The sequence below is a fragment of the Montipora capricornis genome, chromosome 6 (assembly GCF_036669925.1).
Source record: "Montipora capricornis isolate CH-2021 chromosome 6, ASM3666992v2, whole genome shotgun sequence".
NCBI classification, from domain to species: Eukaryota; Metazoa; Cnidaria; class Anthozoa; order Scleractinia; family Acroporidae; genus Montipora; species Montipora capricornis.
Genome location: NC_090888.1, coordinates 1,741,323 through 1,766,322, shown reverse-complemented (window position 1 = coordinate 1,766,322; position 25,000 = coordinate 1,741,323). Strand labels below are relative to the sequence as shown.

Here is a 25,000-nt window from a genome sequence, read left to right as displayed (position 1 = left end):
ATCAGTAGAAAGACAAAACTGACGATGCAGACAATTTAGTAATCCCAATCCATTTTCGATGAAGTCAAGATCATGAACAATTTCAACTCCTCGGCGCCATTCGGCTTGTACGATATTTCAGTTAATAACCATTTAATACACCCTGCTAGCAGAGCCTTTCTTTTGCTTGCTCGATTTTGGCGTTCTCGAGAAAGGCTCTGCATGAATCGAGTAAGATCTTTATTGAATATGCGCTGCATGTTGTTAGGATACAGTCTCGAACCCAAGCCTAATATGCCAGATCTCGCCGCCATCTTGGTTTTTCATGGTACAGCGGGCTCAATTATAACCATCGGATTTTGTCACTAAACGGACGCTCGCACTGGAAAAACCGGTTTGACGAGAGAAAACAAATTGACTAGCCCAGAAGCTCGGGCTGCGGCGGCGTCAAAGAGTTGACGCGATTCGGGCAGAGCCTCCTTTTCTCCTCCTCATTAAAGAAAAAGAAAAAAGGAGGCTCTGCTCGCAGGGTGCATTTAATATTACCACTCCACCGAATGCGACAAACAGGGACTCGCCGCTTATGTATTAATTACAAGTCCCTCGATGATTGAGGCCCTCCCAGGGGTTTTAGGGAATAGTGAAACATGGCTAATTGGAACTGGGAAACAATGTCAAAATAATTTAGGGAAAAAGGGAGCCTAAACAATTTAAAACAACTTTAGAGATCAACAAGGGAACCCAAGCAAATATTTAAAGGGAACAAGGACCCCCTCTGGGAGAGTCTCATGATTTTCGCTTATTTACTGATGGTTTAACACATGGAATCTCCGAAAAGTGGAGTGTGTCCATGCATATGAGAGTGTAGCTAAAGTGAAGCCCTTCATGCATGAAATGGATTTGTTGATTGAGAAAGCAAAAATGCCCCTTCCAAAAAAAGTTGAAAACACAGTCATAGATCAGTGGCCTTGTATCCGAAGACACTAATCTACCAGATGAGAGGTAATGTGCCAATTACCAACTAGTAGTCGTGTTATCTTGCCTTAATTAGCAAAAGTTATCGCACAACAGAAGCAGACAGATTAAGTTGATGAAACCGCTAAATCAAATGAAAACAAACATGGGAGTGGTATTAATGAATTAAGAATAAACTACAAGAGCTTGTAAGGCTGAAGCAAACATTTTGACGGAAGAAGTTTTGGACGTTGTTGGCTTTCAGTACATTGAAAAGCACCATGACAAAGCAATGGCAATGTGAGGACTGGGGTTCATAACTGCTTCAAAGTGCAAGAGATTCTTCTCAGCAAAAATTGATAGGGCTAAAAATGTCACAAAGTTGGTACAAGCCGTTCTCCATTTTTTAATGCACCATAATACACTTTGTTTGCTCCCCCCCCCCCCCCCCTTAAATTTTGCATAAACTATTGTTTTCAAATGCTCTTGGAAATATGCAGTGTCCCCAAGAGCATTTGAAAACATAGAATGGCATAAGCACAAACATCCCAGAAATTGTAGACAAAAAATGGAACCCTAAAATGCCAGAGAGTGGGGCTATTTCATGAAGTCAGTGCTTGCAATGCATGTAAGTGGGTTGTGAGCCATACCCACCACAAACTGCAATTGATCTCTAAGGGCGTTTGGATTGCAAAGTCAAAGCCATTCCTAGGAGCGATAATATTTAGAAATGCCAGTGTTATAACACTGAGCACTGTAGGATATAAATACCATTGGAAACACAGAGATCTTCACCCAAAAAAAGTTAACATTCTTCACCCTGGAAATCGGTGGCAACACAAATGGTGACGGTTTTGCTTTGAAATCAACATCAAAGTACTAATGTTTGTAAGTGGGCTGAAACGTTGTCCATTTGTTGTGTGGACCAAACAAGGAATCTTCTCTTTTGAAGTGACCAATGACCCTACTAGCTTCATGTCATATGTGTGTGCCAAACTAGAGAGGAGTTCTCCCCTTTTATATAATAATTATACAAGTTCAAAATCAAATCCTAACCATCGAAGTAACTAGTGTCTCTTTTGGATTATTTCAAAGTCCCACACAAAAAGAACTAACATTTCATATCCGCTCGCCTCGACATCTAACTATGAGTTGATGTCCTATCTGCTCGGATGTCCGAACTTTCGTAGTTTGTTTATAAAAAGTCCCGTGATACTACATGTGAAAGCTGACGCTTGAAAAGGTGAATTATTTACATCCATTATTTATACACCTTCATATTTTATCGTCGCACATGTATTAAAACATGGTTAATAGACGGGAACGGTTTTGAAACCCGACAGCTTTCTTTGTTGTAGGCTTTTTTTGACCTTGATCGTGCACAAAACACAATAGTTGTTTTCTCCGTACTGAGGAACTAACCAATAGAAACGTGTTGGCTACGTAATTCATGCATAGTTTATGAGCGCAAAACAAAAGATTGTGCACGGTCGTGGACTTTCCAACCTAAAGCTTGGCATCTTTTTGCTTTCTCCTTTGATGTTTGCCGGGCTTCCAAACCAGTCCCCTCTATTAACTATGATTAAAATATTTATAAATGCACCGGGTAGGTCAAAGCAAATGACCTTTATAAATCGCATCGCGCGATGTCGGGATCGTACTGAATTATTGTTTATATTGTAAATACAATAAGATAATATAAAATGGTTCTTAATACCTTCAAATACGGCACAGGGCTTGTGTAGGCCTTTGGTTTTCAACCAAACTGCCGCGAATTCGCAACCTTTTCCTTTGAATTTATCAAATTCATCCGCCATGATTTATCCGTGGAAACGTAACATGAAATCGAGTCTAACGATCAAATTCCCCACCCCCCATGAGGGCTGATCTAATGTCCCTCCCCCGGGGAGACTAAGATGATTAAATTCTCTCCTCCTGCGAAAGAAAAGGCGTCAAATGCCCAGAGGGGGGGGGGGGGGGGGTGTTGAAGCTTCGATTTGACTGGTACATAACCTGTGGTACCGAAGTTTGAGGACTGTTCAATCTACTGGACATCGTCACAGGCGTAAGTGATCGATGATGTGAGATCTGTTAAATTAAGCGCTGTAGTCCGTATTTTATTGAAGTTCATAGAAGCTGAAATTATGTAATATTTTCCTTTGTATATCGAATAAAAAGAAATTAAGAGAATTATACGATTTGCGTGATCCAGTGGATTATTAACGATTTTCCCCCGGATTATTGCATTCGATTTCTTGTCATGATCAACTGTTGGGCCGAGGGAGAATTTTTTCTGGGCGCAAGTGGTGAGAAACAACGGAAACAGAATCGTTTTCCCTCTTGAATCTAAGTTTCCTTTAGAAAAGAATGTAGTTTACTGTTAAAGAAATTGCCTCCTGCCCATAAAAACCGGCTTCTGTTCTCAGTGACTCTTATGGATCAAAAGTTTTAAAGGGTTGGAAGCACCAAGAGATCATGATGCTAAAAAAGTGCATCAGAGTTTGAAACACAAGGAAGGATTACATTTTTGCAAACGTTGGCCGTGTAGCGCTTATACTTGAACATTTTTGAAGGGAAAATTTCCGACTTTGAGCGCTTGTAAAATCGTCAATTTTTACAGTGGACATCTCAAACTTCGGATTCGTGTGTTTTGAAAGGTAAATTTTATAATTAAGCAAAAAAAAAATTGCTTCATAGGCACTTTAACTGATTAGAGTGTAATGTGAAATGCTCCATATGAACCATGTGAGCGTTAGCTCTACTAATGGAAATAGGCCCACACAAGGGCAAAGAAAAACTCTGATCAGGGTGGGAATTGTTATAGCTCAGTCGGTAGAGCAGCGGTGATCTAACCCGAAGGTCGTGGGTTCAATTCCCACCCTGGTCAGAGTTTTTCTCTGTCTTTGTGTGGTCCAATATCATTAGTAGGGCTAACGCTCACGTGGTTTATATGGGGTAGAAACCTAGCGCTTCACATTACACCCTAAGCAATTAAGAGTTTCAAACAACTCATCCCAACTTGTCTTGGGATGGTTTTTCAGAAAAGCCCTAAAAAGGAAGGAAACCAAGAAACCCAAGTCCAACAATAAATGTCCTCCCAAGACATAGTTTTCTTGGAGCAGGTTTTACATGGACAGAGAATGCCAGCACGTTTTCCGTTTACGCGCACCTATAATTAACTGACATAATTTTAACATGAATTCCTGCCATATTTATTTCACGCCAGCAAAAAAAATTGAAATTGTAGGGAATACAATGGTTTTCTAAAATATACATTGAAATAACTTCCTTACATAGATTTGGAAACGGTTAACGGAATTTTAATTTGACACGCTAGTCAACCAGATCAGTACGCGGACAAATCAAGGGACGAGCTGCTGATGACGATTCCACAAGTGCCTCTTTCCCGGAAAGATACTTTTTTATCATTTATTTCTGAGAAACTGGTCTTTGAACTGCTCGAATTCGCAAACAACATCGTCGAGAAAGTTTAAAATATTGAAAATCTCGGAACGGATGCGTTGAATGGTCTTAGTGATTTAAGGCTGATGGAGATAGCAAAGCGAAGTAAACTTGACATTCTCCAGATTCTCTATGCATCCTGAGACAAAAACAGAAACAGCGGCTACAGTGTTCTCTTGAATCCAGCTCATTAAAAGAGGACAAAAAAGGAAAGGTCGAGGACAACACTGAGGCAAACAGCGGATAAAGGAGATAAAATATGCAAGGCGGCGTTTAGTTGGCATGAAGAACTTGTTGCTATATAAGAAAAGAGAAAACGACGAGAGAACTGTAAAGAAATCAAAGAAATTGAAGAATTCGAACCAATGGCAACTCAGTTGAGCTGGCCCTAGATGTTCAAAGAGTCTATAGCTTTGTGAAACAGATACGTCCCTACTCAGAGGATAAAATGTAACGTAACGAACACATTTGTATTCGTCCGATAATTATCCGTTTGGCGAACAACAAGGTCGGTATTGAAAGATCACGGACTTGGTGACATGAAATCCGAACTATCAGAAGGTGAGAAATGTCTGTTATGGTCGAACGTTCCCTGGTTTTATATGCCGACGAAATACAGTAATTTTAAATACTTCAACACATCGCTTTTCAGGCTGGAAGAGTGATGAATAATCTCTGACTGTTCGCCAGTTTAATTCAAGACCTTATCCGGAACACGCGTGAGGTATAGAAGCTAGTAATAAGGCCTTCTAGGTTACGTTGTTACCAAGCCTAATCTTTCAAATTGGTATTATTGAGAGTCTCTTGCTCGGTTCTTAAGTGAAAATTTTGAGGGAAAACAGACCGTTATTGGCACAAACGGTGTAATTCAGAGTTTAGTCGAGTACTGATGTTTGGTAGGGTGCGTTGAGCAAAGAGATCGAAAGCGACAACAAGCTTAGGGAACGTGTCATCTCCATTGCACTATTAAATTCTGTATCACTTTCATTTCGCGAAGCCAATAGACCATTTTACAGTTGTAGCTAAGTTACCTGGCCTACGAATGGAAGCGAGGCTGCCAGTGACCCTGTTTTGATACAAACTTCCGTGCTTTTGTAATGTTAATACGGACTAATTAGAATTACAACAACACAATTTGCATGAAAAAAGCAGTGGGGGCTGTATCAATGCAAGGTCACCGGCAGCCTCGCAGCCATTCATAGGCTAGGTCGCTGAGCAAACAACTGTAAAATGGCCTATTCTGATCTATTAGGAGAATTTTCAGGTCTCCTAGTCGCGGGCAATTTCATTTCCTGAGATCTCTCCTTCGGAGTCATCGACAAAAACTCTAAAAGACCTTCTCGAATTAAGACTGAAAATGAAAAGAAGGAAAGATCGAACAACAACACACCGAGGATCGAATTCACCGATCACACAAGTTCTGAACCCGTTTGAGCAACTCCGCCATTGTTTATTAGGCTCCACTGTTACCACAGCACACAATTTTCCACCGGAAAAAGTCACTATATATCAGACAGATAAAATGTTGTAGTTTCAGTATGGTTTAATATCCGGTGGAAAGCGACTTATCCTCTCCAAGGAAGCGCTCTTTAAAGACCCAGGGCTCAGCTAAACTGACTGAGTTGTGTGAATGGTCGAATTTTTTTCCTAGTGCGGCAACGAGCTCTTCATACCACTTGTTGTGTTTCCCTCACCTACTGTTTGCTCTGTTGTTATCTTGTGTCTCTCCCTCTTTCATCAATTAAGTCAGATTGAACCAGATTGATGGGAGACAAAGTTTGCGATAAGCTAGCCAAGACGCCTTGGAAGAAATATGATGTCACCCGAGTACCCAAGATCAAGGGCATCTATGCAATTGGCCAGAAAATTCAAAGCAAGAAAACCGAGTGCTTGTACATTGGTCGATCAAATGATATCAAGAGACGACTGCAGGAGCACAAGGCCCCAACGCCAAAACAAGATATTGGCAAAATAGTGGCTGGAAAATTTAAACAGGGCAAGCAGTCTGAGCCTAGGATCAAGTATGTCTCTGAACATAAACAAAAGTTAAAAGAAGGTGCTTATATTGACTGTATGATAAAGAAGAATAAATATCGTCCTTTGCTGAACAAGCGGGCCGGAGACGGTTGTACGTCCTAGAAGAATCACCGTAAAATTCGGACGTCCGGTGAAGTTCCTGCAAAAGTGGGATCCACAGGAAGCTATAAAGTTCAGCCCCCGAGCCGGGTCTTCTGGGGCGACATCTTCCGTGAGATCTTCAGGTGGTCCTAAAACGAGACCCTCCGGTGGCGCCAAGTTGCGATTTCCTAGCGGACTCTATTTTCTGTTACAGCCGTGAAGCAGGAGTAATGTAATACTTGCGTCAACGGTCTACGGTCTACGGTCTACGGTCTACGGTCTACGGTCTACAGTAGAATTAATGAAATTTTATCTACTTCTTAATGTTTTTCGATTGTAGACCGTTGGAATTATGAAGACCGTTGCGAAAAGTTCTTTAATTTTTTTTTTATTTAAACATATTTATATACATGTTTGCCCCAAGAGCTAAATGAGCTCATCACGGGGGGCTTACACCAAAATTCTAATTAGGCCATCCCCTTTTGTTTTTTTCGTTTATCGTCGAATGCGTTTCCTGATATTGGGTCGGTCGGTCGGATTGAAAAAAAAAACCTAAAAAAAAAAAATCATACGCATTCTCCGAATCGGGGGCCTGGTACCCCAGCATCATAGCAGTGGAACCAGGAAAACAACAAGACGTGAACTTAAAATCAATGTGGCGGAAAAGTTGGTGGATGTTGTGGCAAAATGAAGACAGCGTGGGAAAAAGGATCAACAACCGAAACTCCTATGCGACATAAAATGTCTTAAAAACGTTGTTACCTTTTGTTTTTTTTTTTTGGAAAATGCCAAAAATTTGGGTCGGTCGGACGACGCGAAACGGAGAAAAAAAGGGGGATGGCCTTACCACATAAAAAATCAAACTCGGACACGGGATACAAATTAAAGTAAGTCAAGAAAGAGAGTTTTAAGTTAATTAGGTTAATTATAATGACCACAAAAAGAAAAACGTTTAGACTCTCTTATAAAGTGCTGGACATGAGAGAAAATTTCAACTTTTTCATTATTTGACATGTCAGAAGAGCCAAACAGGAAAAGTTCAACTTTTTGATGGTCAGAATATTTAAACCATTGACCAAAAGCTATACGAGCAGCAGACGGTGAGCAAATCAGATCTGAGGGCAGCATGATTAGGACATTGTAAAAAGAAATGAGTTATATTCTCATTGTCAAAGCCGCAGCTACAAATAGGTGATGACTTAACAGCGATCTTAAAAAGATAATAATTTACACCACAAGCGTCTAGCCGCAGTTGAGTATGAATTACCGAACAGTATATGTCAAGAGCATAATCAAAAGGTAAAAAATACTTTGGAACATTAAAACAATTAACTAACGCTCTCTTAAAAGAGCTAATTGAATCAGATTTTAAGTGCCTGTTGCTTTTGTAATCATGAAAAGTCTATCTCAAGTTGTTTTTCTCTCCATTTGCATGTTTTGCATGTCAAAAAGGGAAAAGATTTAGGTTTTTTTGGACGTAAATGTATTTGTGCATGTTACGAAACGACGACGCCGACGGCAACGACGACGCCACAAAAAATAGGTTTAGTGAGCAAAAACAATGGCTCTGCACGCTCTGCACGTGTGTTTTACATTTTGGTTCATTTCTTTGCCGTCATCTCCTAAATGACGACGTGAAATGACCAAATTCAAGGTTCTGTGGAGGACGTTAGCACATGACGATGAATTTTCAGTTTTCTCTGTACGCTTCCAACCCACTCATACCAGTTTAATTCCTCAACAGTTACCACACATTTTGCTATGTTGTAAGCTCTGGGAAATTATTAAATTGTGCTGTGAACTTATAAGCGTACTATAGATGGTTTTCACTTACGTGACTTGGCTGCCATATTGGTGTACAAAACAATACAAAATGTATGCATGGAATGTGCATAAAAATAGAGTTTGGTTCCCAAAGGAGAGAACGTCTATTGTTCTTGCATGAGGAGCTTAACTTGGGTCAGGAATGTGGGTCCCCGCTGTTTAGGTAAAAAAAGTCAGTACTCAGTGGGAGTTGTAACAAGACTTACACTAAAAAGGCAGAGCGAGAGACAAAGGGAGAGAGAGGTGTTAATCTCGACACATTTGTTGGGCCGACTTCGTCATAAAGTTTTAATGACGACAAATAACTCAAATTACTTTAAATTAATTTTGAGTGATGTGTCAAAATAGTCCAGAGGCACAGTAAATCAATCTGAAATATTTTCTAAAACACGGTTTACAACGGCCAGCATCATGCAATTAAAAAATGGAAAATTATCTCTTTATTCTCTTTATTTCAAATCAATTCAAACACAGGCAAATTATATCTTAACTTTCAGGCTACCGAGATTAAGTTTTATTATGCTTATGGAAGTCGATAACTGAGGAATAAAACTCAACAGCTATTACACCTTCGAACATCTGCTTCCCTAATTTTCCGGTTAAACATGAAACGCGTTAGTGATGTATTGGTGTATTTGTTAATTTAAACACAGGCAATTTTTTCAGGCTACCGAGATGCAACTTGTTTTGCCTGGCATACACTTTTCTCAACAGCAACGGTGAATTGGTTCTTTTCTGATTTTATATTTAAAGCAATCCATTTTTAAGTTCTATACTTATGGAACTCGATAACAGAGGAATAAAACTCAACGGCTATTACACCTTCGAACATCTGCTTCCCTAATACTGCAGTTAAACATGAAACGTTAGTGATGTATTGGTGTATTTGTTAATTTAAACACATGCAAATTATTTCTTAACTTTCAGACTACCGAGATATAACTTGTTTTGCCTGGCATACACTTTTCTCAACAGCAACGGTGAATTGGTTCTTTTCTGATTTTAAAGCAAACCATTTTTAAGTTTTATACTCATGGAACTCGATAACTGAGGAATAAAACTCAAGAGCTATTACACCTTCGAACATAATTCTCCGGTTAAACATGAAACGTTAGTGATGTATTGGTGTATTTGTTAATTTAAACACAGGCAAATTATTTCAGTTGTCAATTAACTTTCAGGCTACCGAGATGCAACTTGTTTTGCCTGGCATACACTTTTCTCAACAGCAACGGTGAATTGGTTCTTTTCTGATTTTAAAGCAAACCATTTTAAAGTTTTATACTCATGGAACTCGATAACTGAGGAATAAAACTCAACAGCTATTACACCTTTGAACATCTGCTTCCCTAATTCTCCGGTTAAACATGAAACGTTACTGATGTATTGGTATATTTGTTCATTTAAACACAGGCAAATTATTTTGTCAGTTAACTTTCAGGCTACCGAGATGCAACTTGTTTTGCCTGGCATACACTTTTCTCAACAGCAACGGTGAATTGGTCCTTTTCTGATTTTAAAGCAAACCATTTTTAAGTTTTATACTTATGGAACTTGATAACTGAGGAACTGGGAAATTTAGAATGCCCAATTGTCGCGGTGTAAAATTTCATTCCGGGCTAATGGATTTAACAGCATGTCACAGGGAGGCACATTCAATATAAATCACAGACTTATCAATTTCCTAGCTGCTATCATGATATCCTGATATCATGAAATTGAACTTAACAGCAATTATTTTACCTCAACGTTTGAGCGTGAGCCTGTATACCGGGAAGGCTTCCAACACCGAATTCCCCGACGTCAACATTGTTTACTGCCTCCATAACTCGTTTGAAAACATGAATACAGAAATCCATGACATTCAGACGAAGACTGCTCAATTAATCCCCCCACAGAGGCCAACCAAAGTTATTCCGTAAGCTTCGTCCCCTTTTTACTGGGTTGCCTATGGCAATCCAGTCGGAAAATGGGTAGATTTCCGTTTTCTGTTTTTTAGTATTTTTTTCCGTGTCGGTAAAAGTCTTGCCTGTCACTCCCCTGCTAAGTGGTGTCTTTGTGCATAGAGTCTTCTCTGCGTATTTTGTTAGGTTTGAGGGGGCTGGGGTAATGCGTAGCTTGCTCTGCACAATTAACCTGTAATGGCGTCGGAAGTCATTGTAACGCGAATGGCGTTTTAGTACATCTTTAAAGAAAATATACCCATATGGAGCTCAAGAATGGAACGTCAAGACAGGCGGTGAAACATAAAGATCTGGGCCCGGTTGTTCAAAAGCCGATTAACGCTAATCCCAGATTAAAAATTAACCAAGGAGTTTATTACTCAACTACTAAATGCTGTTCAACGTTGATATTTGGCAAAACTTTACATTAGAAGAAGTCAATCTTGAAAAACAAAAATAAGCAAAACAACCTTTCACCAAAAAGTTGAAAACATGAAACAAAAGTTTACGCTAATCCTGGATTAAGCTAATCGGCTTTCGAACAACCGGGCCCTGGGGCCTGTTTCTCGAACGTCCCGAAAACTTTTCGGGCCCGAAAAGCCATCTGTGAAATTGCCACCGCCTGTTTTGGGAAGCCGATATTTTAACATGCTTTCAAGGTAACAGAAAGAAAATTAACTGTGAGGTTTGACGAATTAAATGCTCTCCGTTCTTGAGTTGCAAAAGGAATTGTGACACCCGAAAATGGCACGTAAAGTTTCGGGACTTTCGAGAAACGGGCCCCAGGAATCTTAAAAGCGACGAGTAATGGACTTCGACAGCGTGAATCTTTCGCCCGTCGAGCCGAAATCAAAATGAGCTGTACTTTTAATATTTCGCCAAGGTGGTGTTACGTACAACACTGAAACCAAATGGAAATTTCTCTGGTAACTTACGGGTGCAGCAAAGACAGAGAAGGAATCGAACACCACAAGTAGATCTGTGATCTCTGTTGTGTCTCACAGGGTTTACTGAAGTCGCATCTATTTAAAGTTTGCCCGTTTGTCTGGCAAGTAACATTCATTTTGTACTCAACTCTGCAAAGGTTAAAAACAATTGGAAATGTGACAGTGAAAAATTATTTGAATGAAAGCTTGTTGTCTCTTTTGTTCTTTATTATGTACGGTCAAGGTTCTTTCGAAAAGGGTTTGATGTGAACTGTCAGAAATTTATTTAATTGCATATGCTTTGTGATTGTGTGTTTCGCTTGCACGCACGCAACTGAAATAGGTAGGGTTTCTTGCCTCTCATAGCAAATATGTTGCTTGTTTCGATAAATGTTTCGCTGGAAAATATTTCTGTGAAATTTCCAGCTTTTGTAAATTTATCATGTTGTGTATTTTTCGAGCTTAGCAAATTTGCATACATGTGTTGAAATGTGATACGGGGAGAATTTTTGTGGTAACGCATAAGTCACGAAAATAAACAGGTCTGTTGGAAGCGTGCTTGAGTTTCAACAAAATGACCTCCAAAATCGGCAAAAGATTGTGACGCTGATGAATAATAAAGTAGCTGCTATTACCAAAACGATGGAATTACCTGGTGATAAATAACCTTGTCTTGGAGAGTAAATTTTTGATTTTCCAGAAACAATGGTCAACCTCTGAGAGTTGGGCGATTGTGATCTTTGTGTTGAATTCGCACATTTCTTGTCAAAATTTATAACAATTGAAAGAAAAAGAAAGCTAACAAAAACAAAAACCCGGTATCTTGGCATCATTTGACACAGTCACTGTTTCGCGAGTAAACTTGCCGCGGTAACTTGATCACTGCGCCCGCTGAATTCGATGTGCGATTTACTCGGTGCTGAGCTAAAAGTACAACTAGTTATAGCTGTCGCTAAAGTGCCAACGAGCCAAGCTTGCGTGATCTGGCGGCTGCAAACATCACGCGGCGTACTCGTGCGGCACTCTCATTGGTTATCGCTACGGTCAACATTTCATCGCTTTGGTCTACATTACAGCTTTTGGTCTACATTACAATTAAATTTGAAGCGCTTCTGAGATTTCGTCCGCCTAAAAATCTTCTCGCGGCTCTATAAGCTGCCGCCTCGCCAGGCCTTCTGTCTTCAGAAGGCCTGACTCGTTGGCAATTACAACAAAACAACTAAAGCCCCGTTTACACGAGCAATTTTTATGTGACAACTTTTATGTGACAATTTTTATTTGCTCGTGTAGACGAAGGAAATTGGCCAATTTTTATGTAACAAATACATTTGCTGAAAAGCTGGCGTGTTAGCTTTTATGTGGCAAATAAAAATTGTCATACACAAAAAATTGCTCGTGTAGACGACTCGTCACATAAAATGTGGCAAATATTTGTGGTCCCCAATCTTCCACTGAGAACGCGATCAAAATGGCGACCTCCTCGTCGACCAGCGCTGCTTCCAGTAGAGGAATTTATTGGCCAGATCAAGTAGTGACTTTGTTGCTAGAGGCCGTCAGAGAAAAGGAGAGTCTCTGGAACACCAAAAGCGAGGCATACAAGAACCGAAACGTAAAAAAAACACAGTACGAGGAAGTACTGCAGCCTGTAGGTGATAAAAGAAGAATTGCCAGACGTTGATCTGGCAAACCTTAAAGGTATGCCTACCACTGTTATTCTGTACGTGAACAACATAATTAAAATTATCGTTGAGTTTGCCAGGGCTTTACCCAACACCTACGCATCTTTTTCTTCATTCTTTGTTGCTTATATAATACGAGAAACGCTATAATCGCAGCAGCTTCAAGTTTTTGCTTGTTCGTAAGCGCCATATTTCGTGGGTGACTACACAGCCTCTCCTTTATTCTGCGTATCTCAGCTGTTCAAAATCATTACTGGCGCACTAAACTTCACACTGTTGACAATTATTTGCTGTGCCATCTACACTATCAAATATATTTGTCACATAAAAATTGTCGCATAAAAATTGCTCGTGTAAACGGGGCTTAAAACCTCCCAAAATGTTTTTCGCTGATGGTAACTTTTTATATTCGTGGTTCAAAATTAATGTTGTTTTCATGTCGTAAATTTTGTTACCGATGGCAAAATCTTTTATTCTCGATCGACCGTCCTGAAACTTCCTTCTGCTCTTCTTAAAAACTGTGTATCCATATTTATTTACTTTTACATCAATAATTGTTTTGCATAAAGCAAGCTAACAAAATCTGTATCTTGCTTGGTTCGCATTTGATAGCATTAAAATATAATTTTCGGTCCTATGCTTCTGTTACTGAGTGATATATTTCCAGGGGCACCCAACGACCAATTTGTTGTAAAATGTATTATTATACCCCAGTTAATGAAAATAAATGTTATTAAGGCATTTTCAGGTGTCTTTCAGTGTTGCTGGGAAAAAATTATCTGTTCCTTTTTCCCAGCAAGACACACAAGAAATTTCCCAGCCAGCTAGATAAAATTGGTTGGTTTCCCAGCCAGCTGATCAAATTTATTTTATTTCCCAGCCAGGAATTAAATTAATTAATTAATTAATTAATTAACATATTAATATATATATATATAAATGAAAGGAATAATACTACTACTAATAATGATGATGATGATGATAACAATAACAATACCTATATTGATAATGATAATGGAACGATAATGTGAAACACACAGCTGTAGTTCTTGTGTTAGTATGATACTCTACATGTACTGCTGTCTCAAGCAGTTTGAATTTTAGGAGCCTTTTGTCACCCTGGAAAGCGAGCACAGAATTCATAATACCTAGCACCATTGTACACAAAAGCAATAAAATACTTGCTAGGATAAACCTGTATAATTTTGTCTACAATAAGGTAGAACAACTGGAACCTTGAAATAGCTCTTCATTTTACATTTTTATTCATCTCTTCAGTTACACAATTGCTAATGTCCTATTCCTTGCTATTTCCATGGTAGCCTGAAAAATAATTAAAAAGGAAATAAATTAGAGACCAATATTAATTGAGTAGAGCCAGCAGTAATGCTGATTGAGTTTTCAGATCTAGCTATGGACTCACTAATCATTGTTATCACAGGGGACCCACACAAAGGGTGAATTTAGAAGCAATGTATGAGAATAGCAAAAAGTTCCATAATTATTATTGTACTATTCTGCAATAAATATTTACACAAGAAGAGGATAAACTATCTGAAATGATCTTGTGCTGTTGTTATTATGGCTGAAAATGGCAAATTGTAGCAATTTTTACCAGAGCAACACACGTCCTTGAAATCGCTAAATTTCCCATAAGCAGCCACAATAACGACACAGCAGAACATTTCGGATGAAGGTTTGTTTATTCTCATCTTATATGCAAATATTTATCCCAGAATTGTACAATAATATGGAACTTTTTGCTATTCTCATACATTGCTTCTAAATTCAATAATACCAAGGGTCAAACACATTATGTAGGCAACCTGTGATTGTTAGTATTTGTAAAAAGTAGACTCAAGCCCCTGTAATTCTTAGATGCAGAAACCTTATGCTTAAGTTGAAACATGTTTATTTATCATGAATGTCTTTGCGGATTGGCAAAAAAAAACAGCTTAAGGTAATAAGATCTATTTGTCATCATGGTGCAGAGCAGTCAACATATTTAGCTATATATCTTTCCAGATCAACTGAAAAATTGAAAAATAATTCCCTTGACTCGCCAAATATGACAGTCACATCTTGAGCTGGATGGATAACAAGATCAGTAAAATTTCTGCAGGCCATATAGGTCTAGCACTTACACTGGCCAAATTGAATGAACTTTCTCCATGCCATAAATTATTTTAATAAAATTTAAAATGTTACCATGACTGAACAACTGTTGAGCATCTTCCTCCCAATGACACGGATTTGCAGCCATTCACATTAAAGGAGAATTGAAACTTAATAGACAACTGAATAGAGGGCCAAAAAGGAAACAAAGTTCTCAGTGCAAACCATGAATGCCCTAACTCAACCTAACGGAAGAGAGAGAGAGTCATAAGAATGAACAAACAAAGAATGCCCATCGTCACAAGCCTAACTCAACCTGACGGAAGAGAGATGGTCGTAAGAATGAACAAACAAAGAATGGCCATCGTCACAAGCCTAACTCAACCTGAGGGAAGAGAGAGAGTCGTAAGAATTAACAAACAAAGAATGCCCATCGTCACAAGCTTAACTCAACCTGACGGAAGAGAGATGGTCGTAAGAATGAACAAACAATGAATGGCCATCGTCACAAGCCTAACTCAACCTGAGGGAAGAGAGAGAGTCGTAAGAATGAACAAACAAAGAATGCCCATCGTCACAAGCCTAACTCAACCTGACGGAAGAGAGATGGTCGTAAGAATGAACAAACAATGAATGGCCATCGTCACAAGCCTAACTCAACCTGAGGGAAGAGAGAGAGTCGTAAGAATGAACAAACAAAGAATGCCCATCGTCACAAGCCTAACTCAACCTGACGGAAGAGAGATGGTCGTAAGAATGAACAAACAAAGAATGGCCATCGTCACAAGCCTAACTCAACCTGAGGGAAGAGAGAGAGTCGTAAGAATGAACAAACAAAGAATGCCCATCGTCACAAGCCTAACTCAACCTGACGGAAGAGAGATGGTCGTAAGAATGAACAAACAATGAATGGCCATCGTCACAAGCCTAACTCAACCTGAGGGAAGAGAGAGAGTCGTAAGAATGAACAAACAAAGAATGCCCATCGTCACAAGCCTAACTCAACCTGACGGAAGAGAGATGGTCGTAAGAATGAACAAACAATGAATGGCCATCGTCACAAGCCTAACTCAACCTGACGGAAGAGAGATGGTCGTAAGAATGAACAAACAATGAATGGCCATCGTCACAAGCCTAACTCAACCTGATGGAAGAGAGATGGTCGTAAGAATGAACAAACAATGAATGGCCATTGTCACAAGCCTAACTCAACCTGATGGAAGAGAGATGGTCGTAAGAATGAACAAACAATGAATGGCCATCGTCACAAGCCTAACTCAACCTGAGGGAAGAGAGAGAGTCGTAAGAATGAACAAACAAAGAATGCCCATCGTCACAAGCCTAACTCAACCTGACGGAAGAGAGATGGTCGTAAGAATGAACAAACAATGAATGCCCATCGTCACAAGCCTAACTCAACCTGATGGAAGAGAGATGGTCGTAAGAATGAACAAACAATGAATGGCCATCGTCACAAGCCTAACTCAACCTGATGGAAGAGAGAGGGTCGTAAGAATGAACAAACAAAGAATGCCCATCGTCACAAGCCTAACTCAACCTGATGGAAGAGAGATGGTCGTAAGAATGAACAAACAATGAATGGCCATCGTCACAAGCCTAACTCAACCTGATGGAAGAGAGATGGTCGTAAGAATGAACAAACAATGAATGGCCATCGTCACAAGCCTAACTCCACCTGATGGAAGATAGAGGGTCGTAAGAATGAACAAACAAAGAATGGCCATCGTCACAAGCCTAACTCAACCTGATGGAAGAGAGAGGGTCGTAAGAATGAACAAACAAAGAATGCCCATCTTCACAAGCCTAACTCAGTTTGGCTTTGTACAGAGACAAAGTATGACTAAAGATAATTTGTGATTGTTGAAAAGGAAAAGTAAACAATCTGCCAAGTAAAAAAGAATTAGTGCTGTTGGTCACAATAACAAATAATTGTTTTGTCAATGTATGTGTTGATGACAACAGTTATTGCTGACACAATCATACATTGTAAGAACAATAGACTAACTATGTCTTAATTAAGCACTCTACCCAATACAAACAGCTGATCATCAGAAGCATTCTCACAATTAAAACCACAGTCTGACCAAAACCAACAAAGTTTTCTTAGTCAGAGAAAAAAAAAACAATAATAAAAGCCTGCATATACGAACATATATATATTTTTTGTCTGGCAAAATAGGGATGCTTGGATGCAGGCTTAAAGTGGATTGTTGACAAGGTCCTAATTTGTATGTAGGAGATATAGGTACTGATTGCCAGAAAAATAAATATTTGCGATCTCAAAGTCAAACTCCTTGGATAAAGTGTTTATTGCAATTTAACTGTTACTCACATAATTATAGAACCTGCTTGATTTTAGTTAACTAAACAGGGTTTTGTATAATTATGCCAAATATCTGCCAACAGGTTCTTACAAAAGGATCTCTTCGCAGGAGTTCTCGAGAGTAATAAATCGTCTTTCTAGCCAAATAAACTAAATTAAAATAAGTGCGAATTTTTCTTGATTTTTACCTTGTGTTTGAGGAAAGCACCTGGTTGATCCCGTGGCTGCCTACACGAATAAGAAAAATACGTACTGCTGTCAATTTTTTACAATTCGATCGTTGGCTCAATTCGCTTCATCTGGAAGAGAGGATCACGCAGTTGACTAAGACAGATAACGGAAAAAAAGCATTAAAACAACTACATTAGGAAAAACGCTAACACCAAACACATTGTACACCGTCGAAACTCTGGTCGACTGTGAATGAAAATACAAGTTAATACTGTTCAATTCACTCTGTTCATTTCAATTCAGTGTAGAAGAACATCACGAGAATCTCAGCATACAGATAAAATAACAATGGAAATTAATCTTACATGTAAATGAGGAAAACAGCACAATCCGTGTTCGTCGATCTGTGAAACCTCCGCGCGCTTTTAACAAACCGACACAGGTTTTTTCCGCAAGCGCAATCACTCTGACCAGCCGTCGTTTGTCGTTCTCAGTCTTCAGAGTTTCTACAGCCAGCTCGGGTTGACATGTTAGAAAAAGTCAGTAATTCCCAGGCAAAACCTCTATCAATGATAAATTTCCCAGCCAGCTCATCGGAACACCTGTATTTTTGCCAGCCAGCAAGATTCCTCTGGGGAACAGATAAAGTGAGGAACAGATCCGTTGGGTGCCCCTGTATTTCTTAGGTCGCCCATCCAGTTACTAACCCTGCCGGATAGGGTTAAACTTCTGCTTTCAACTTTTGTTTACAAAGCTGTCAGATGCTGTCAGTGCACGCGTACACTTGTGGTGGAAAGAAGTTGCATGATCAACAAGTCAGCCCAGAAGCCAATGTTTCTCGATTCCCTTTTATTTTCTTCAATCTCTCTGGGTTCAGTACTTTGCTAGTAACCACATGTCTTCTCAAGGGGCTATTTATCTAAGAAGACTTCTACCATGGTGCTACAATGATAGACAATACCAAAACAATATCGTGTAATGTTAGACCTACATATTACGCAAAGACAACTGTCAACATGTCATCCCAGAAGAAAATGTTTTTCACTTCCCATTTATTTTCTTCAATCTTTCTGGGTTCAGTATTTTGCTGGTAACCACATGTCTTATCAGGCTATTTACCCAAGACTTCTACCATGGCAGTTCAATGATAGACAAAACCAAAACAATATCGTGCACTGTTAGAGCTACATATTACGCAAGGACAACTAGAATCTCCTGGAAGACAACACACAGCTCAGTTGACATTATGGAATAAATCGCTGTGTTACTTCACTACCACATGTAAGCAATGCGTGTCAATTTTTTTAAAGAGGATAGGAATTTCTTCTTTCTGACAAATGATTAATTAATAGGCTGGTAGCCAGGTTTTTAACCTCAGAAAAGGATCTGTTTCGTCGTACGAACGTGTGAGGACTTGTGAGCCAAAGGGACTCTGCTGGTATGACTTCTGGGTGAGCCCTTAAATGGTCTTTAATGACCCCCCAACTTGAAAAAAATTGCCTGGAACGCTGCACGTACCACAGGCAACCCAGTGTACCCTCACGGAGGGTCTAGTTTACCAGAATTTCGGACGGCGAGTCTAATCTGGAGGTCGCAGGTCGCAGGTCGCAGGTCACAGGTTGCAGGTCATTGTTTCACCAATACAGAAAGTATCCTAAACATTCTTAAAAGCTAACCTTAGGCCTAATTAGATCTGCAGATCAGACCCGCCGAATTTCGGAACGTGATCACCATTTTCCCGCAAAAAGTTACCGACTTGAAGGCGACAAATCTCTCTTCGAAAGAGCTGAAAAAACTTTCCTTCGACAAATTGGCTAACATTTTACCCTGGATGCCAGAGGTCTCCTCGCTCACCAGCGGCAAGGAGCGTCGAAGTAGTGCTGGTCGGCAAGAGACGACGGCGACCTGTACCATCTTTCCCCGGGTGAGAGAGTTAATCCATAAATCCTATAGAACGAAAAATGGTTCCGTGTCCCAGCACTAACCGCCACTGTCGATACGCGCAAACGAACTGAAATACATTTGTGTTCCCCACAAAATTCATCTCGCCCCTAAATATGGTCATTCAATTGTGGAAGGCGCGGTGGCCTCATGGTTAGTGCGCTCGACTCCGGATCGAGTGGTCCGGGTTCGGGGCCTGGCCCGGGGACATTGTGTTGTGTTCTTGGGCAAAACACTTTACTCTCACGGTGCTTCTCTCCACCCAGGCGTATAAATGGGTACCGGCGAATTCAATGCTGGGGGTAACCCTGCGATGGACTAGCATCCCATCCAGGAGGGAGTACAAATACTCCTAGTCGCTTCATGCTTCGGAAACCGGAAATAAGCGCCGGCCTGATGGGCCTCCTTGGCTCGTACCCAGACTTTACCTACCTACCAATAAAAAATTAACTACTTTTTTCTGATTAACGTAAGTTCACAGTACAATCTGATCGATCCTGAATGCTTTAACACTTTTCTGAATACGAAACACCTTTTGTGTTATGTTTTTAGCCTTTGTTGATGGATATCTACACCGTCAGGAGACGTCCAGCCGAGAATTCCTGAGTCGGCTTAAGCTCCTCATGCACCAACATGGCCGCTGTGACGTCACGTGAAAACGATCTATAGGAGGTTTTCACGTGAAGTCATCGCCGCCATGTTGGTGGACGAAAACACCAAATTATGTTGTGGGTCAAATGGAATGTCAGCTTCAAAATTGCAAAAGGATGATTACACACAACAACTATGGAAAGAGACTGAGATGATGATGTCATTCCCGGCCTTAGCTGTCTTCATCCTATTTTGAGGTCAAAAATATTTTCTGCAAATCATATAAAAATGTTCTGACCTTGCTTACATCAATACTTACTTTTTCTTTGGGTTTTTCTGAGACCAGTAAAACGAAGGTCAGAGATCGATAGGACCTCCCGTCGAAGTTGTATTACAATCGGTCTTTTCCAATAACTGTTTTGAATGATGCGAACCTGAGCAAATGTAAATCAAACAAAATTAAGATTTTGCTATGTTGTAAGCTCTGGGAAATTATTAAATTGTGCTGTGAACTTATAGACCTCTTTCATAATGGCGGCCAAATAAATTATTCTTTTGTTTTAATGCTAATTATCCCTACTAACCTCGCTACGACGAGCAAATTTCAAAAGAATATTTGCTTTAAAACGAGGGCAGTAGGTCTAATTAACATAAATACAAAAGAATGTAAAGCTGGTCGCCATTTATGAAAGTGGTCTATAAGCGTACCATAGATGGTTTTCACTCACGTGACTTGGCTGCGATATTGGTGTACAAAACAATACAAAATGTATGCATGGAATATGCATAAAAATAGAGTTTGGTTCCCAAAGGAGACAACGTCTATTGTTCTTGTACACCAACATGGCCGCTGTGACGTCACGTGAAAACGATCTATATATGCAAATTGTGAAAATTGATGTAAATTGATATAAATGTGAGTCTCATAGCTAAAGGGTTAGTTCTAAAAATTGAGAGATACGTGCAAAGGTTGACTCAAGAATATAGTGCATAGCATAGGGTGGTTCCTACGTACTCATGGGCTCCTGGCTCCTGCAGGCTATGCATCCCCCCGTCCTTTTCGTAATCAAAAAGACAGTAAATGCAAAAGCAATGGCTCGCTCGGTCGCCGACTCAAGGGCAGTTGCGGCGTACTAATAGATTCTATATCTTCTTTTATTCTTCAGAATTTAAAGACCTTGTTTTGCCTCTTTTTCACCAGTACCAACACACGTGGGCCATCATGTACCGATCATCGCACGGAGAAATTTGATGGGCATTCACCTATCAGAAAAAATATTTTAAATTATTTTTTAGTTTTTTTTTTTTAACACAGCCCTGTATATTTTTGTAAGAAAAGATTTGTGCATTTTATAGAGTAACTTTTTTTTTTTTTTTTACCTATTTTTGTAAATTTGGTAAATATTTTATTAAAACAATTTATCCAAATTAAAATTGTCTGTTTGTTGCTTTCAGCATTCACGCGCACCTTCTTAATATTTAACACCTCAGTTGGGTCTTTTTCATCCTGCTGGAATTATGGCAATGGAGTCACATAAAATCCAGCTCTTACTCTAGTTTTCTTTGAAGGCTAAGGGTCTTAGCAAAAGCATTGCCGCCTGCGCACGCAGGGGCGCTGGTTCGAGGCCTATCTATGTTATCGTGGTCATCATATTGTTTTCTTAGACAAAAAGCCCTGCTCTACAGATCTTTGCGCAGACGTACAAACGGGTACCGACAACATCTACTGCTGGGAGTAACTCTGAGCAATGTAAGTCTCACTCACTATACGCCAATGAAACCGGGAAAAGTTCATTATAAGCTGAGTGGGCCCCGCTCAGCCTCTGCAATGCGTATCAAAGAAACAAAACGTCATTCCTAGGTAAATGTATTCACGAAAAAAAAATGAAAATAAATAAGCGGTGCAAACCTAAGATAAAGATTCTTTAACTTCGTTAGACCATTCTACATACTTTGTTCCCAAAAATACATAGGAATAGCCGGTTTCTAGAGGTTATTGGGAATGTTTGGCTTTCCATCGCCAGCTAAAAGTTGTGAGAAGTATTTTTACAATGGCTCTTCCTGTTCGGTTGGAAGTTTGGACTTAAGTCTGAGATTAATCAGGAATGCGTGATTCTGGCCTACTGTTTCGGTTTTGTTGATGCACCCACAGGGAATGGCAGGGCGAATACGCTATTTGCTAGTAACGGTATTGTAAGCCTTAGATTATGTCGAGGACAGTGTCTGCTCTCTTGTTGCTCCACGTCATCCAAAAGACTGACGGAAGTTGTCATTTCGTTAACCTAGTTACCCAGGAAACTGTCATTTTAGAAGTTTTCGCCTTTATGACTTTTTTCGTAAGATGTTTGCTTGGTAAGTAACGCTTTCTTATGGGGGCGTTTATGCTAAATGACATATCGAAAGGCAAACATTCCATAGCTGTTTTGGTTGTCCTGGGACTTTAGCAAAACTTCGGTATATCCAGGCGCTCACTTATGGTAAGTTAAAGCTACCGTTTCTGAGATGTATTTCCATTTCTTGCCTGACAGCATCATTGATATTTGTTTTGAAATACACGTCTGCAAGGAAACTAAATATGCCATGTAAATTACAAGAGAGCAGTAACGAAAAACTTTTCTGTTTCTTTCTTTTGAATAAGGAACTTGAGGATGAACTGGGACTCTTTGATAAATGATCTGCGTTGCAGTTTAACCATAGCTTAGTGAAAGGGATACACGCACACATTAGGCAGCGGAGTTTGCACTATGCTCAGGGAGCTCAAACTTTCTTTTTTTCGTGCCCTCAATCACATGCAGAATCATTTTGTCAGTAAGAACAGTTGTGATTCAAAGGGCGCGCGTCGTAGCTTAGCAAGTTGCCACGCAGAGGACTGCAGTGTTTCGATCTCACATTTAATTAACAACAAGAAAGGTTTGAATATTAATACAAACTTGCAAATGTTGTAAAAAGATCATGAAAGTTTGTTGCTGTTTTAGGGAGGTACTGAATCCTCTCTGAATGGAGCTGAGACCGATGCTCAAGAAACAGAGGGAGGAATGGAAACTGGCTGTGAGCAGGGCACTCGGGAGGTGAGGAGCAAACAGCGACGCAATTCAACCGATAAAAAACTCTCAGGGGTGGGAGGGAGTAAAAAATGTACATACCAAAGAGTATCCCAGTGGTTCAGGAAACAAGGCGGGGATAACAGGAGAATAGAGATCACTATTTTGGGAACAAGCAAAGTCTTTGAGTCTAAAATCGGCCTGGTTCCGGCTTACTCCATAACCTGTATCTCACGGTCGCCCTTTAGAAATAATAACGCTTGAATATCATGTCGGTAATATATTTTTCTCTTAAGACTAAACTGATACAGAACAAACATTTGATTGTTCAGACGATCCAATCCAAACCTGACACAAAGCAGGACTCCAAGGCAACAGGATCTGTCCAAGAGAAGAACAAAATGACTGACAAACCGCAGAATGGGAAGAATCGAGCACTGCTGCCTGCCACAAGACGAGTGGTTTCACAAGTAAATGTTATGAAAACCTTGCTGGCATCATACAAACGAAACACTGATTTCAAATCTGAATACGTCACGATTGAATTTGCAAAACGCCCAGAAGGTAAAAAACTGATTCATTCCTTGAGATAACTTTGCTTTTGCAGTCAAAAGAGGTATCAGCGAATGTCTTATTAATGCAAAACACTGCACTTAATGTCTTTACGTAATTGTGTAAAGTTGTTTGCAGGACATTGCGATTCTTTTTCGGAATGATCCTGGAAACGAAAATTAAGGAAAAGGTTTCCTGGCTCCTCTAGCCCTTTTATCATAGCCTTAAAACAATACAACAATGTCTTAATTTTAAAAACCGGACTGTTGTTACTTTGTTGGTGTACCCATATATCATTTTTGACAAAAAATATGATCTCTAACTGAACTTTAACCTCTTGAGACATGTGTATCCGCGACTCGTTCATTTGCAGATCGTGCAATAGACATGGGCTTCTTATTACACGGAGGAGTTGATTGTTCAATCGTCCCTGGCGATTCGGGAATTTTTGTCAAACACGTAATCGCTGGCAGTGTCGCGGATAGAAAGTTAAGTCCTGGGGACAGGATTTTGTCGGTAAGTTGATTCACTCGCCCATTGCTTTAGACCACTTTCAGAAATGGCGAGCACCTTTAAATTCTTTTTTATTTACGTTTAATAATTAGACCTTCTGCCCTCAAAATTCTTTTGAAATTTGCTCGTCGTAGCTGCCGGTAAAAAGACCACGCAGACATATGTGATAACACAACGTTTTCAATCAAAGAGTACCTTAGCTAATATACAAGACGGCGGACTAGAGCGGGAAAAGACGTCAACAACACTAGTTCCAGTCCTTTGTCCGAGCATATTATGACAGTGACGAGACTAGAAAGGCCTATTAGCATGAAAACAAAAGGATATTTTATTTGGCCGCCATTATGAATGAGGTCTATGCTATGAATGTTTAGAATGTTTACTAAAAATATTGCATTAACAAGGTTGTATTTGATTGGTTGAAGATAAATGGACTTAACGTCACAAAAGTAAAATTGACATGCGCACAACAAGCAGTGAGGAGGGCTCAAGGAATGGTCAGACTTTATATCAAGAAAGCACCTAACAGACAGGTACAGTAGCTTACTATCCACCGACAGGAAGATTGTCCACGGTTGCTTGCTTCAAAACTCTTCATTAAACCAATAGCGTTTTTGTTTCGTAGCGTTGGCGTCTCTGAAACTCCCCGCTACGTTGCTTCATTAGTTGCTCCTCACATCTATGGAAGCCGGTCTTAAATTATTGTACAACAGTTGTTGATAGTTTAACATACTGGCTTTCTTGTTTTCTCGTGTTTCAAAATAGAAAATTATCTTCGAGGCAATTAAAAAGGAAAACCGACGAGATTCTTCACCTTTCAGCGACGAGGATATTGAAGGTGCCTTAA

General features: G+C 39.8%; 3 protein-coding genes and 1 long non-coding RNA gene across 6 annotated transcripts in view; 2 read left to right on the top strand and 2 right to left on the bottom strand.

The window, feature by feature from the left end:
* The window catches only part of LOC138051178 (uncharacterized), a 6,301-nt gene extending 3,522 nt beyond the window's left edge, over positions 1 to 2,779 (bottom strand). The window contains exon 1 of the mRNA XM_068897338.1: positions 2,651 to 2,779. The gene's annotated coding sequence lies outside the window, so the exon portion shown is untranslated. The remainder of the gene's footprint in view (positions 1 to 2,650) is intronic.
* LOC138051265 (uncharacterized) overlaps positions 1 to 21,481 on the top strand; it is a 290,582-nt gene extending 269,101 nt beyond the window's left edge. For both annotated transcript variants that reach the window (XM_068897440.1, XM_068897441.1), the window contains one exon: positions 21,214 to 21,481. In XM_068897440.1, the coding sequence (XP_068753541.1) occupies positions 21,214 to 21,299 (86 nt within the window). In that variant the 3' untranslated portion in view covers positions 21,300 to 21,481. The remainder of the gene's footprint in view (positions 1 to 21,213) is intronic.
* LOC138051271 (uncharacterized) lies at positions 14,134 to 18,412 on the bottom strand. The gene is made up of 4 exons (XR_011132755.1): positions 17,881 to 18,412; positions 17,533 to 17,572; positions 15,094 to 15,182; positions 14,134 to 14,208 (listed from the first exon to the last, which is right to left on the bottom strand). It is a non-coding gene; the product is annotated as an uncharacterized lncRNA (long non-coding RNA).
* A 983-nt stretch (positions 21,482 to 22,464) lies between the features above and the next one.
* LOC138051269 (uncharacterized) overlaps positions 22,465 to 25,000 on the top strand; it is a 6,681-nt gene continuing 4,145 nt past the window's right edge. For both annotated transcript variants that reach the window (XM_068897449.1, XM_068897448.1), the window contains exons 1-6: positions 22,465 to 22,524; positions 23,023 to 23,115; positions 23,421 to 23,652; positions 24,014 to 24,156; positions 24,579 to 24,686; positions 24,919 to 24,991. In XM_068897449.1, coding sequence (XP_068753550.1) covers positions 22,522 to 22,524; positions 23,023 to 23,115; positions 23,421 to 23,652; positions 24,014 to 24,156; positions 24,579 to 24,686; positions 24,919 to 24,991 — 652 coding nt within the window. In that variant the 5' untranslated portion in view covers positions 22,465 to 22,521. The remainder of the gene's footprint in view (positions 22,525 to 23,022; positions 23,116 to 23,420; positions 23,653 to 24,013; positions 24,157 to 24,578; positions 24,687 to 24,918; positions 24,992 to 25,000) is intronic.